The sequence below is a fragment of the Prionailurus viverrinus genome, chromosome A3, assembly GCF_022837055.1.
Source record: "Prionailurus viverrinus isolate Anna chromosome A3, UM_Priviv_1.0, whole genome shotgun sequence".
Lineage (NCBI taxonomy): Eukaryota > Metazoa > Chordata > Mammalia > Carnivora > Felidae > Prionailurus > Prionailurus viverrinus.
Genome location: NC_062563.1, coordinates 6,532,566 through 6,545,744, shown reverse-complemented (window position 1 = coordinate 6,545,744; position 13,179 = coordinate 6,532,566). Strand labels below are relative to the sequence as shown.

General features: G+C 45.9%; 1 protein-coding gene across 3 annotated transcripts; it reads left to right on the top strand.

Moving 5' to 3' along the window:
• The first annotated feature begins 11 nt into the window (after positions 1-11).
• Positions 12-12,119, top strand: CSTF1 (cleavage stimulation factor subunit 1). 3 transcript variants are annotated; one of them, XM_047851794.1, is made up of 6 exons: positions 12-150; positions 3,754-3,954; positions 6,126-6,403; positions 6,555-6,752; positions 7,564-7,954; positions 11,301-12,119. In XM_047851794.1, exons 2-6 carry the CDS (start codon positions 3,786-3,788, stop codon positions 11,558-11,560), a joined length of 1,296 nt encoding a protein of 431 aa, XP_047707750.1. In that variant the 5' UTR covers positions 12-150; positions 3,754-3,785; the 3' UTR covers positions 11,561-12,119. The 3 variants fall into 3 exon arrangements, with proteins under 3 accessions (XP_047707750.1, XP_047707751.1, XP_047707752.1); XM_047851795.1 differs by lacking the exon at positions 12-150 and adding an exon at positions 244-323; XM_047851796.1 differs by lacking the exon at positions 12-150 and adding an exon at positions 399-417.
• The last annotated feature ends 1,060 nt before the right edge of the window (positions 12,120-13,179 follow it).

The window sequence follows — 13,179 nt, the reverse complement described above, 5'->3', positions numbered from 1 at the left end:
AACGGCCCGCCAGACTTTGGCCCTTCTAGCGCCTGCGGTGCCCTCCGGGACCCGACATTTGTCAGCGAGACAGCATTTCCTTGGCGTCAGTCAGCGTTGTCGCGCAAGAGATAAAGTCGGAGGAGGTTAACGAACCCCTCGAACGCGCCAGTAAGTAAGATGGCGAGAAGGGCAGGAGAGTGGGGCCGATCGATAGCGCAGCGCTCGGCGCCTCGCCCTGTGCGCGTGCGCAGTGAACGTGCGCTCGGAGCGATCGATCGGACAGATTGCGTGCCTCCATTTTTCTGGGAGAGAGCGGGAGACCGAGAGAGCCGGACTAGCGGGTACTGGGGGGCTGGGATGCATGGAGAGCGGCTGGTGCGGTCCGCTGGGGTCTTCACGGGACCCCCGGAAAGACGAGCGCGGCGGGAAGGCCCGGTAGTGAGCGGGGTGGCATGCCCCCTGAGTTGCCAGGCTCGGCCTGCACACCCCTTCCTCTTCCTCCAAGGCCTCGCTCCCACCCCCACTCCATCCTTGGTGCGCTTCTGTGGCGGGACGGTGGCGGAGCCTAGTGAGGGGGCGTCTGTGTTCTCGCCCTGGTCCCCCCTTCCAGTTCCCGGGTGTAAACAGTTTCTAGGTCCTGTTCTTCCTGACCTCGGGCCTCGCCTGCAAACTGGGGATGGTAATTAGGCACCTACTAGCGCAGGGAGCGAACGTTCTGTGAGAGTTGAGAAGCGGGGCTCGGCCTTTTCTTTTTGAATCTTTGTACACGCCGTGATGCTCCTGGCGTGAGTGCAGAGACGGGATAGAATAGTGGTTAAGTTCTGGGCTCTGGTCTGGGCAGTCCTGGCGGCCACTTGACGAGTTACTCGGCCACATTTTATTTTCAGTTTCCTAACTTCTTTGTGCCGATTTCATCATCATCTCTATCGTGCCCTAGTGCTGTCTGCACAAGCACAGATTTATATGCATTTGCTTCTACATGTGCTTGAATACTTTGAATGATTTCATTCAATGACCTAATGCTTGTAAAGTGCTTAGCACAGTGTCTGGCAAGTGCTTACAAACGTTAGCTGTTGTTAGTAACACCCATCAGTGCAGCACGGTGAGGACTAAAGCTCTGGGGTCAAATACCCTGAGTAAAGATCCAGGCTTTGCTATTTACAAGCTCTTTGATCCCATGTAAGTTAACCTCTCTGGCCCTCATGTTACCTATCTCTAAAATAGGATTAGATGAGTATTCAGTGAGGTAATGCATATTAGTTGCTTATGTGAGGGGTGTCATACACTACACTGAATGTCTAGTTTTAGCTAGTTTTGTCATTAAGCTTTTCAGGAGCACTAAAGGTAGTCGTTAGGAACAACACAGTCTCTAGAGTCCAACCATCTGCATTCTAGTCCAGGTTTCTGCAAGCACTAGTCGTGGGACCTTGAACAAGTTACTTTCCCTCCTCATCTTTAACACGATCACAGGGCTTCTCTTACGATGGTGTCGAGGATTAAGTGAGATAAAACATAACACTCAGTAAATGTTAACTATTCTCATTATCAGTAGCTTCAGTTATTCTCCGGAGGGAGTTAGAAAACATGGTTTCCCACTTCTTTCCTATAACACACCCCTCCTTCCAGAATCAGTCCCTGTAAAGTACAGGAATACCAGGCAGTGCTGGTGTTACTGCTTACTCCTCTCCTTTCTTGTATTCATCCCCCCACCCTGTCTCTCTCTCTCTCTCTCTCTGCCTTATACTCTGACTTCCAATTTCTTGTCTGCCTTTGACTTCTGTTCTTTATTGCTGTTCCCAGGCTCCCGTGCCCTTCTGATAGCTGTCCAGACATACATACACATACGAATATTGATTTTTGAAAGTCAAAGTTACCTGCTGTCCACCAGTTGGAGGTTGTTTTTTTTTTTTTGTTTTTTGTGGGGTTTTTTTGCATAAACCAGAAACCATCATCTACAGTTTTCATTTTACTTTATAAGAGAGAGCTTAAAAACTTGGAAACCAATCCAGGTGCCCTTTTTTTCCTTTTTTTTTTTTTTTTAAAGTTTATTTATTTTGAGAGAGAGTGAGCAGGGAGAGGCAGAGAGAGGGAGGAGAGAGAATCCCAAGCAGGCTCTACAGTGTCAGCGCAGAGCCTGATGCAGGACTGAAACTCACAAACCCTGAAACCATGCCCTGAGCTGAAATCGAGAGTCGGTTGCTTAACTGACTGAGCTACCCAGGCACCCCTTTCCGTTTTTTATACTCGTTTTGGCCATACCCTATTTGCCAATATTTTATTAAGCAATTTGTTTTTGAATCTTTCCAAGCATTCAACTTGATTTAGTTTTCATAGCGTGGTGGCTTGTTTGCCCTCATGTTTTTATTTACTATATAATTAAGTTATATAATTTAACAAAGTTGGTTACCTTAAAACATGTTTTTTTTTTAATTTTTTTTTTTAATGTTTATTTATTTTTGAGACAGAGAGAGACAGAGCATGAACAGGGGAGGGGCAGAGAGAGAGGGAGACACAGAATCTGAAATGGGCTCCACGCTCTGAGCTGTCAGCACAGAGCCCGACGTGGGGCTCAAACGTCATGGATCATGACGTGGGCTGAAGTCAGACGCCTAACCGACTGAGCCACCCAGGCGCCCCTTAAAACATGTTTTAAGAATGAACATAACTCAGGGCGTCAGGGTGGCTCAGTCGGTTGAGCGGCTGGCTTCACTCAGGTCGTGATCTCATAGTTCATGGGTTGAAGCCCTGCGTCAGGCTCTGTGCTGATAGCTCAGAGCCTGGAGCCTGCTTTGGATTCTGTGTCTCCCTCTCTCTCTCTGCCCCTCCCCAGCTCACTCTCTGTCTCTCTCAAAAATAAATAAACGTTAAAAAAAGAAAACTTTAATTTTTTTTTTTAACATTTACTTATTTTTGAGACAGAGAGAGAGCATGAACAGGGGAGGGTCAGAGAGAGAGGGAGACACAGAATCGGAAACAGGCTCCAGGCTCTGAGCCGTCAGCACAGAGCCCGATGCGGGGCTTGAACCCACGGACCGCGAGATCATGACCTGAGCCGAAGTCGGCCGCTTAATCAACTGAGCCATCCAGGCGCCCCCAAAAAAGAAAACTTTAAAAAACAAAAAAAGAATGAACATAATTCGGAGTGCCTGGATAGCTCAGTCTGTTAAGTGTCCGACTCTTGATCTCAGCTCAAGTCATGATCTCCCAGTTGCAGGATTGAGCACTGCATCGTGGATCCTGCTTGGGATTCTCTCTCCCTGCCCCTCCCCTGCTTCTGCTCTCTCTCTCAAATAAATAAACTTAAAAAAAAAAAAATAGCTGACATTAGTAAACATACAGCTTACCTGGTGGAAACAGCAATGTCTAGACATTCAACAATAGTAGCCATGTTCCCTACTGCAAAAACCAGTCGGTATTTTCTTAACAGAAGAAACAGAAGATTCTGGGATAGCAGAATAGAATAAAAGTGGCAGGTGGGTAGTATGACAGAGAATAGTTGATGAAAAGAAGTTCTGTAAATAGTTGCTGGTGCGATTTGAGTAATTTCTGTGTGCTACTATGCTCAATGCTCTGCACGTGCCATCTGTTTTTACCTTTGCTAACGTGCTTAACAGCTGAGGAACCTGACCTCAGGAACGAGGTCACCGACCGAAGATGATGCAACTAGCAGGGCCGGGACGGAAGCCCCGCCGGTCTGCCCAGAGTGCTGCGTGGCTTCCGTGATTTACCGGTGCCTCTGCCCTTCACCATCCCTGTTTTCTCCCCTTGCAGCTGCCAGGGAGATTGTCTTCGTCTTCTCCGAGATGTACAGAACCAAAGTGGGCTTGAAGGACCGCCAGCAGCTGTACAAGCTGATCATTAGCCAGCTGCTCTACGATGGCTATATTAGCATTGCTAATGGCCTCATCAACGAAATCAAGCCGCAGTCTGTCTGTGCGCCCTCGGAGCAGCTCCTACACCTCATCAAACTAGGTAGCTTGGGGACACGTGGATTCCTTAACAAGGTTTCAGAGGTCTTCACGATCAGAATTTTTCCCGATGATCTTTGTTCAGTCTTAGTGCCTAGTATGTGTCAGGTACAGTGGTAGGTACTGAAAGGGTAAGCAAACCCCAGATTATGAAGATTTCAAACCGGCTGTAGCCCCAGGATCTCTATGAGGATTATCTGGAACATTCTGTCATTGTTTGATTGACTGCAGATTTCAACTCACATGTCATCTCAGAGTCTTTTCACTTTTTTGAAAATAACCCACTATCTTCCCCAGACCTCCCCAGTTATTCTACAACAACAACCCCATTTCCTTCATGACAGAATCACTCTCCGAAATGTACTTCATTGTTTCAGGTTGTTTCCCACACGTGTGCACCTTCCCCAAGAAAGGACAGCACGTGCAATAAACATCAGGATCTCTGTCTCGTTCAACAGTACATCCTGGTGCTTGCCTGAGCTATAGAAAGCACTCTATAAAATATAGAAATCCCAATATGTTTACACCCTTTGACTTAGCAATGCCAGTTTTTATGTTTTTTTTTTTTAATTTTTTTTAATGTTTATTTTTGAGAGAAAGAGACAGTGTTTTGAGAGAAAGAGACAGAGTTGGGGGGGGGGGGGGGCGGGGCGCAGAGAGCAAGGGACACACAGAATCTGAAATAGGTTCCAAGCTCTGAGCTGTCAGCACAGAGCTTGAAGGCGGGGCTCGAACTTGTGAACATTGAGATCATGACCTAGGCCAAAGTCAGACACAACCGACTGAGCCACCCAGGCGCCCCATGGTGTTTTGTTTTGTTTTGTTTTAATTTAAAAAAACAATGTTTTTTTCATGTTTGTTTTTGAGAGAGACAGAGCACAAGCGGGGAAGGGGCAGAGAGAGAGGCTCCAAAGAGTGGAAGAATCCAAAGCAGGCTCCAGGCCCTGAGCTGTCAGCACAGAGCCCGATGTAGGGCTCAAACTCACGAGCTGTGAGATCATGACCTGAGCCAAAGTCAGACACTTAACCACCTGAGCCACCCAGGTGCCCCTAGCAATGCCAGTTTTGAGAATTTGTTCCGAGGAAATAAAACAAAAACAACTGAAATATCCAACAATAAGAAATTCGTTGTGAATGTTCTTATATCCTCAAATTGGGTCCAACCACACGATGTAGATAAAAATTACACTGGCCAGATTTTTATTCTGTTTGAGTAAATGAACAAGTAAATTACAACATGTCATATGGTTTGGTTCTATTTTTGTTGCAAGATTTGTAACAACTGCATGGAGAAAGGTCCAGAAGAATTCATCCCACCATTTTAACAGTAATTATCTCTGAGTAATCTAATACAAGGTCATTTTTGTGTTCATCTCTATTCCTAATTTTTCTTATACTAATAAACATACTGTTTATACGGTACATGAAGTTATTTTTCAATTTAAAATGCATTTTCTTGAAAAACTTGTTTATTTAGGGGCGCCTGGGTGGCGCAGTCGGTTAAGCGTCCGACTTCAGCCAGGTCACGATCTTGCAGTCCGTGAGTTCGAGCCCCGCGTCGGGCTCTGGGCTGATGGCTCGGAGCCTGGAGCCTGTTTCCGATTCTGTGTCTCCCTCTCTCTCTGCCCCTCCCCCGTTCACGCTCTGTCTCTCTCTGTCCCAAAAATAAATAAAAAACGTTGAAAAAAAAATTAAAAAAAAAAAAAAGAAAAACTTGTTTATTTAAATATCAACAGTCTTTCAACTACATTTCACTAGTGTTAGTGCTAACAGTGTATCTGTCTTAATGAGCCCCAGAGCTGCTACTAACAGATCTCAGCACTAAAAATATTAAAATTCAGAACGAGAAAAAATGGGCAGCTTAGCTATAGAACTGCTTTTTTTGAGTTTCTGTAGTCATCGTTACAGTAGAAAATTTTGGAAGCAAAAAAACGGGGAGGTGACGTGACCTATTGAGCCTGACCTTCCGCAGTCAATGTTATATTGCCTACGGTGTTGTCACTGAACATACACCCGGGTTGACCTATACATAATTTTGTGAAGGGTTAAGTGTCAGGCCACTCCAAGACAGAGTAAGTTGATGTTGGCCAACATCTTTCCCAGTTTGGATCCAGAATTTTGCCTTGGCTTTTTAAAATGACATTTTTGCATGCACTTAATTTTGGTTCATTTCAGGAATGGAAAACGACGATACTGCAGTTCAGTATGCAATTGGTCGTTCAGATACAGTGGCCCCTGGCACGGGGATTGACCTGGAATTTGATGCCGACGTCCAAACTATGTCCCCAGAGGCTTCAGAGTACGAAACATGCTATGTCACATCCCACAAAGGCCCCTGCCGCGTAGCCACCTACAGCAGAGACGGGCAGTTAATAGCCACCGGATCTGCCGATGCTTCCATAAAGATACTTGACACGGAAAGAATGTTGGCCAAGAGCGCCATGCCAATAGAGGTAAAAATCCCAGCAACGTACGTACCGTCTGCCTTTCGCTCGCTGCTCGTCGGGAGAGTGAGAGACTAGTTTAGACCAGCTTTAACTTAGCATAATCGGGGGCTTTGAGTCAGATTTTGCCCTGTGAGCATCTCTTTTCTCGTTGGTCTAGGTCATGATGAATGAGACTGCACAACAGAACATGGAAAACCACCCAGTGATCCGAACGCTTTATGACCACGTGGATGAAGTCACATGTCTCGCTTTCCACCCAACAGAACAGATCCTTGCCTCTGGTTCCAGGGATTATACTCTGAAGTTATTTGATTATTCCAAACCATCTGCAAAAAGAGCCTTCAAGTACATTCAGGTTAGGAATGTTTAGAAAGGAGCTACCCAGTTTCTTCCTAAAAGCAAAGCACTTATTGTATGACTGTTCCTGTTCTTAAAGTAGCCTCGGGGATCATCTTACAAAACGAAGCAGCTGCGAGGCCGCGTGCTGCAGGTGGCACGGGAATCAGAGTGCATTGGCCCGTGGTTCCCACGCTGTCGAGCACCCACTTTCTCTGGCCACAGTTTGTGCAACAGGGGCTCAGAACCTGTGTCACTCCTTCAAAGTCGCAGATCCCTGTTTAAAGGTGAAACAGTCACTTCACCCAAGTGTAACTTAACGGGAATCAAAAAATTGTTCAGTTGAAACTCTCAGACGTTTACTGGAAAAGTGATACCGCAAAAGTGATATTTTGAGTACGCAGTAAAGAAATACCAATGTTTTAGTAGTGGCTTCCACCTTTTAGTAATTGAACTGAGTTTTTTACTCCGTATTTGGAGCCGTAGGACAGATTAAAGAAGCTGTCCACACGTACAAGTTGTGTTTATCCTCATTCGTTAACGTGTGAAACTATCCTAGCTTGATGATGTTCCATTCTGAGTTCTCCCGGTGCTCGTTTGCAAATGACGAAGCTCACTTTCACGGTTTTGGGAATATAATCCCACCAGTAGTTGGTTTTTAAAATCTCTGTTCAAATGATACCTTCACGTATTTTACAAAGTTCGTTGTTCCTTCTTCTGCCTTGTAACATCTGATCGTTGTTTTATGTAGTCTCTCCATCAACCAAATATTTTCCACATTTTCTCTGCATTTAATTATTCACCACCACTTAATGTGTCTGTCCTAACAGGAAGCTGAAATGCTACGCTCTATCTCTTTTCATCCTTCCGGAGACTTTATACTCGTCGGGACTCAGCATCCTACTCTTCGGCTTTATGATATCAACACGTTTCAGTGTTTTGTCTCTTGCAATCCTCAAGATCAACACACCGATGCTATATGCTCCGTTAATTACAATCCCAGCGCCAACATGTATGTCACCGGTAGCAAGGACGGCTGCATCAAGCTGTGGGATGGTGTTTCAAATCGGTGCATCACAACCTTTGAGAAGGCGCATGACGGTGCTGAGGTTTGTTCTGCCATTTTCTCCAAAAATTCCAAATACATTCTCTCCAGTGGAAAAGACTCCGTAGCTAAACTTTGGGAGATATCAACAGGACGAACACTGGTCAGATACACAGGTATGTGAAAAGTTGCTATTACCTTTTGTGTAGCATTTTCTGGCTTCCAGAAGAGAGCCACACGATAAATGTATGCGTTGAGCAAGGCAGATGTTACACCTCTTTTAGGTAAGAAAGCAAAGCTTAGAGGTTAAGTAGTTTAGCCAAGGCTACAGTTGGTAAGAGCTGGAAATAGAACCTTAGTTTCTGAACTGTGTTCTTCTCAGTACGTCACAGCTTCAACTAGATGTGAGTCTATGCCAGTAACATTGAGACTCTGGTGGTCCGTTTGTAGACCAGTGGTCTGCCCTTTTCCCTCAGAAACATAAAAGCAGTCCAGAGAAGAGGCGGAGTCAGTGGATCTCAATGAGTGTACACATTAGGGAAGGAAGGCGGAGAGGGGCCATCTAGGCCTGTTCATAAGAGAGCACAGCTACCCTGACAGTTACTTGGTAATGAATGTTGTCAAAATATCGTCTCATTCTTCTGTTCCTCGGAGCAGCAAAGGCTGTTGTTTGGTAGCGAACCTCCAGGAAAGTTCAACTAGTTTCCTCTGTTGTGAGATGTTTGTGTCCCACACTAAAATCACCATAACCAGAACTTTAAAACTCTACAGGAAAACACCACCAGGACCGCCTGGGTGGCTCAGTCGGTTAAGCATCTGACTTCACCTCGGGTCATGATCTCACAGTTCATGGATTTGAGATTCGAGCCCCGCGTCGGGCTCTGTGCTGACAGCTCAGAGCCTGGAGCCTGCTTCATATTCTGTGTCTCCCTCTCTCTCTGTCTCTGTCTCTCAAAAATAAACATCAAAAAAATTTTTAAAGAAAGAAAACCACGCCGTCGTAAGGGCTCAGCTGTTACGGCAGTCGCTTCTCCTTTTAGAGAAGATTGAAGAGGCGGGGACGTCGGAGCCACCAGGGTGCAGCATCATCCACCTCACGTCCGTCTCCTGCGGACACTTTGCTTCCTGCCGTCCCTCTCTGGCTCTGACACAGACCGTACAGCTAGCAGGTCTTAGGAAGCGTCAGTTTCGTCCTCATTCTTGGTCCTTTGTTGAAACACTTCTGTAGGGAGCTATTTTGAAAACCTTCCTCTAATTATTACTGTTAAAGGGCTGCGTGCTTGTTGCAAAAAGAAGATGCAAAAGTGGTCAAAGTAAAAGTGGGCGGGCCGTCTCCATCTTCAGCAGTAACAGCCGCCGTCGGGTGTGATGTGTGTGGAGGGCACACGCCAGATTCTCACAGCATTTCTTACGTTTCCTTTGTCCTGTAAACGGCAGAATGTTTTATGCTTCTGTGGGGCTGCCTGGTTTGCTTCAGCAGAGAACTGGGATTTGATTTTAAAGTGAGATTATACTGAATCGATACGCAAATTCCCTCGTTTTCTAACTCACAGGCTAAGAGCCCATGTTGAGGTCTGTGTTTCCAGTTTTAATGTTTAGTTAGAATTCAGTGGGTTTTTGAAATACTGAAGGAAGGGGCGCCTGGGTGGCGCAGTCGGTTAAGCGTCCGACTTCAGCCAGGTCACGATCTCGCGGTCCGGGAGTTCGAGCCCCGCGTCAGGCTCTGGGCTGATGGCTCAGAGCCTGGAGCCTGTTTCCGATTCTGTGTCTCCCTCTCTCTCTGCCCCTCCCCTGTTCATGCTCTGTCTCTCTCTGTCCCAAAAATAAATAAACATTGAAAAAAAAAATTTAAAAAAATGAAATACTGAAGGAAAAAGAAAAGCTATCGAGCATTAGAAATTTCAGTGTGAGAAATTAATTCAGAAGACTAAATAAAATGCTGAGCTAGGGACACCGTGTAGCACGTGTAACGGACACCTGCCAGACGCTGGGCAGTGAGCTCAAGGAGAGAGAGAGGACCATCAGTTCTACAGACCTAACAAATGCACGTCAGAGTTTCTTTTTGTACTCCCCAGAGGGTAGGAATTTAAAAGATTGATATTCTCTCGTATTGAACAACATTTGGTGAAGTTACATACTTCGTTGTTAAGGAGTGCTGATTGGAAACCTTCTAAAGGGGGGTTGGTGTCATGAATCCTACTTTTCAGCATACGTATATATTTTGGACTCTTAGAAATTCAGCCTAAAAAGATTGCTGGCAGAGGGGAGCGTTAGAGACAGCAGAAGTGTCCCCCAGAGAGCACCGAGGGCACTCTTGTCACGCGTCCTTTTCACAGCGTGCGGCCCTTAAAAACAAATACAGGAACATTTGTGAGCATATGTATGCCACTGGACGTGCCCTCATGCCAGTCCTCGCAACGTCGTGTGGGTTGGTGCTGTCATTGTCCCCCAGAGAACGGAAGAGAAAGGTAAGGCTTAAAGGTGCTACGTAATGTGTCCGTGTTCACGTCACTAATAAGTGTTGAGCCCAGATCTGACGCCAGCGCCTCTGTTTTTATCCATTAAGCCGTATTTCATCTTTATAGAGCTCTGCTACCCTGCTGTATAAAAATAGCATATGATGTGAGCTCCGATTTACAGAATACAGAGGTATTTACAGAGATATTTAGAAAGGATTCATCGAAATACTGACTCTGGGTGTAGAAATATCAGGCGGTTGTTCTTTTTAGACTTTCTATGATATTTTAAACATAAAGTCTGTACTTTCACGGTCATAAAAAAGCCTAGAGCTGCTTTTTGGAGAGCGGACGTTCAAACATCCCAGCAATTCTGTTCTAGGAATTTAATCCTGAGGAAATAGTATGTTCGGCATAAAGAATTTGTCAGCATAACTTGCAACCAGATGCCTCTAGCAGGAAAAGAATTACTAAATAGTAAGGGTGCTTCCAGATGGTGGTGTATTTTTGCGGCCAGTAAAAAACACAGAAAAATGTACCTAATGAAAAGTTGGTTTAAACTATGACAGAAATGACCTATATGACACGGCACCAATTTTCTACTTTTTTAATGTTTTATTTATTTTTGAGAGAGAGCGAACACAAGCGGGCGAGGGACTGAGGGGGAGGGGACACAGGATCCAAAGCGGGCTCTGTGCTGAGAGCAGCGAGCCCCGTGTGGTGCTCGAACTCCCGAACCACGAGCGGAGTTGGCCGCTCGACCAACTGAGCCCCCCCCCCCCCCCCCCCGCCGGGTGCCCCTGTATTTTTTTTTCTTAAGACGTCCCTGTGCCTGGAAGTACGTCGGGACGTTGACGGAGTCGGCTGCCTCAGGTGGTAGGTCGGTGGCGATTTGCTTCTGTGGAGGCTCCAAAATTATACGATGAATGTGTATTACTTCTGTTTTAAGATGCCGTTTTTACATCGACAGGGTAACGAACAGAAGGACGGCAGTGTGAGGGTCTAAAGTGTAGCCCTGGGGAGCTAGCCCTGCCACTCTGACCCTTAACCTCTCGTGTCCGTGCAGGGGCCGGCCTGAGCGGGCGGCAGGTGCACCGGACGCAGGCCGTGTTCAACCACACCGAGGACTACGTGCTGCTGCCGGACGAGCGGACCATCAGTCTGTGCTGCTGGGACTCCCGTACCGCCGAGCGTCGGAACCTGCTCTCCCTGGGCCACAACAACATCGTGCGCTGCATAGTGCACTCGCCCACCAACCCCGGCTTCATGACGTGCAGCGACGACTTCCGAGCCCGGTTCTGGTACCGGCGATCCACCACGGACTAGCCCGCCTTCCTTGCCTAGGGTTCTTTTCTCGAGGACTGTGCCCCTGCCCCCACCGGGTCCCGTCACCAGCTTCGGTAGTAAGTCACCGCGCCACCTGGCGGTTGTGCCGCCACCTCTCCGTCCTTGGATTTGTACAAAAGAATCTTTTTTTACCTTGATGCAGAATCATGGTGGGAAAAGTGGGAAACGCAGATCCGTGCGGTTGCTCTGCATTCACTGATTATCACAGTGTGATTTTCATCGGTTTTGTAAATACAGGACTTGCCACTTCTCTTGAATCTCTTGATCATTTGAGGAAAGGTGGAGTTTTAAAGTGCTTTCTAGATCTCAAGTGGATCTGTCGTGAGGGATTTTCATCCGGTGGTTCTGTCGACTTCTGTGCCTCTTCTACACACACCCTCTTTGTGTCTTTCTTTTCAGGACACATTTTGGCAGGTAGGTGGGCCTGCAGCTCTGAGAATCCAGAGCGTCGTGCCGTTTTAAAACCAGTTTAGAGAATCCATCAGTCCTATCCCGAAATGATACCATTCTGATAATAAAGCTCAGATCTGCAACTTCAGTGTTCTACCTTTTTCACGTCAATAAAATTAATGGCCAGTTTTTCCCGAAGATTTCTAGGAAACGTATCTTTCGTCGTACCTCCCGCGTTCTCCTTCCATTGCCCGCAATGCTTCTCTTCAGCAAATGTTTCTGATAAGGTTATTACCAGCGGATGGAAAGCGTAATTGAAGATAAAGCCAATCTAATCAAAATTCAGCGAGCCCGCTGCTGCTCTCCGACCGTAGCTAATTTCACAGATGATTACTATTGGTTGACTTTGTTCTTACGTAATTTTAAATCTTATTTTTCAGTTCTCTTCAGCATGAATCGTTCACTACTCGTCGTGGATGCACGTGGCAACTATGTTCTTGGAAGATTTTTGCAATTAAATCTTGATCAAGGTTTTTCTTGAAACTTTCTAATTTAGAAAGTGACAGTATTTCTCTGGATTCAGCTCAGGCTAGGTGAGGGGACCCTAACCTCCCCTCTGCCAGATAGACTTTGGTTTATATTTATCCCCAAGTGCAAATACCTCATGCTCTGGGTAGGAATACCTAGAAATATAATCTAGGGTCAGTTGATCAAAATACTAAATAGATTGATTGTTTCATTTTACAGGAACTTTCAAATCTTCTGAAGTTTATTGCCTAAAAATTCTGTGTTAGTCATCCTCCTTAAGGATCATTTCACCTCTTTGGCCTGTGAAACCATTTTAAGCATTCTTAATGTGTTAAATCCGTTTTCATTCAGGTTTCCAAAGCTGTATTTTTTGGTCTGTAGTGAGTTTAGATTTATTTTTGTTTTGTGTCCTGATTCTCCAGTATTTGCACGTGACTGCGGGTGCTCCTTCATAGGATGAGAAGAAACCTGCTGAGTAGGAACAGGAATAACCAGTTCCATAAGGAAATCACAGACCAAAAGTCCTCACTTCTTTTTCTGGCTTTTCTGTTGCTTTCCACGTACGAAATTACAGCAGAGGCTGAACATGTTCCGCATTCCTCTGCTCTAGCACATGTGCTAGAATGACCACATGGCATTCCTGATTGAAGCTCCACTGGGTCTTTTTAACTGTTCGTGAA

Excerpts from the sequence above, each read along its gene's own strand:
- CSTF1 (XM_047851794.1), top strand. The coding sequence starts at position 3,786 with ATGTACAGAACCAAAGTGGGCTTGAAGGACCGCCAGCAGCTGTACAAG. Across the intron at positions 3,955-6,125 it reads CCTACACCTCATCAAACTAG|GAATGGAAAACGACGATACT; the intron begins GTAGCTTGGGGA and ends GGTTCATTTCAG. Across the intron at positions 6,753-7,563 it reads GAGCCTTCAAGTACATTCAG|GAAGCTGAAATGCTACGCTC; the intron begins GTTAGGAATGTT and ends CTGTCCTAACAG.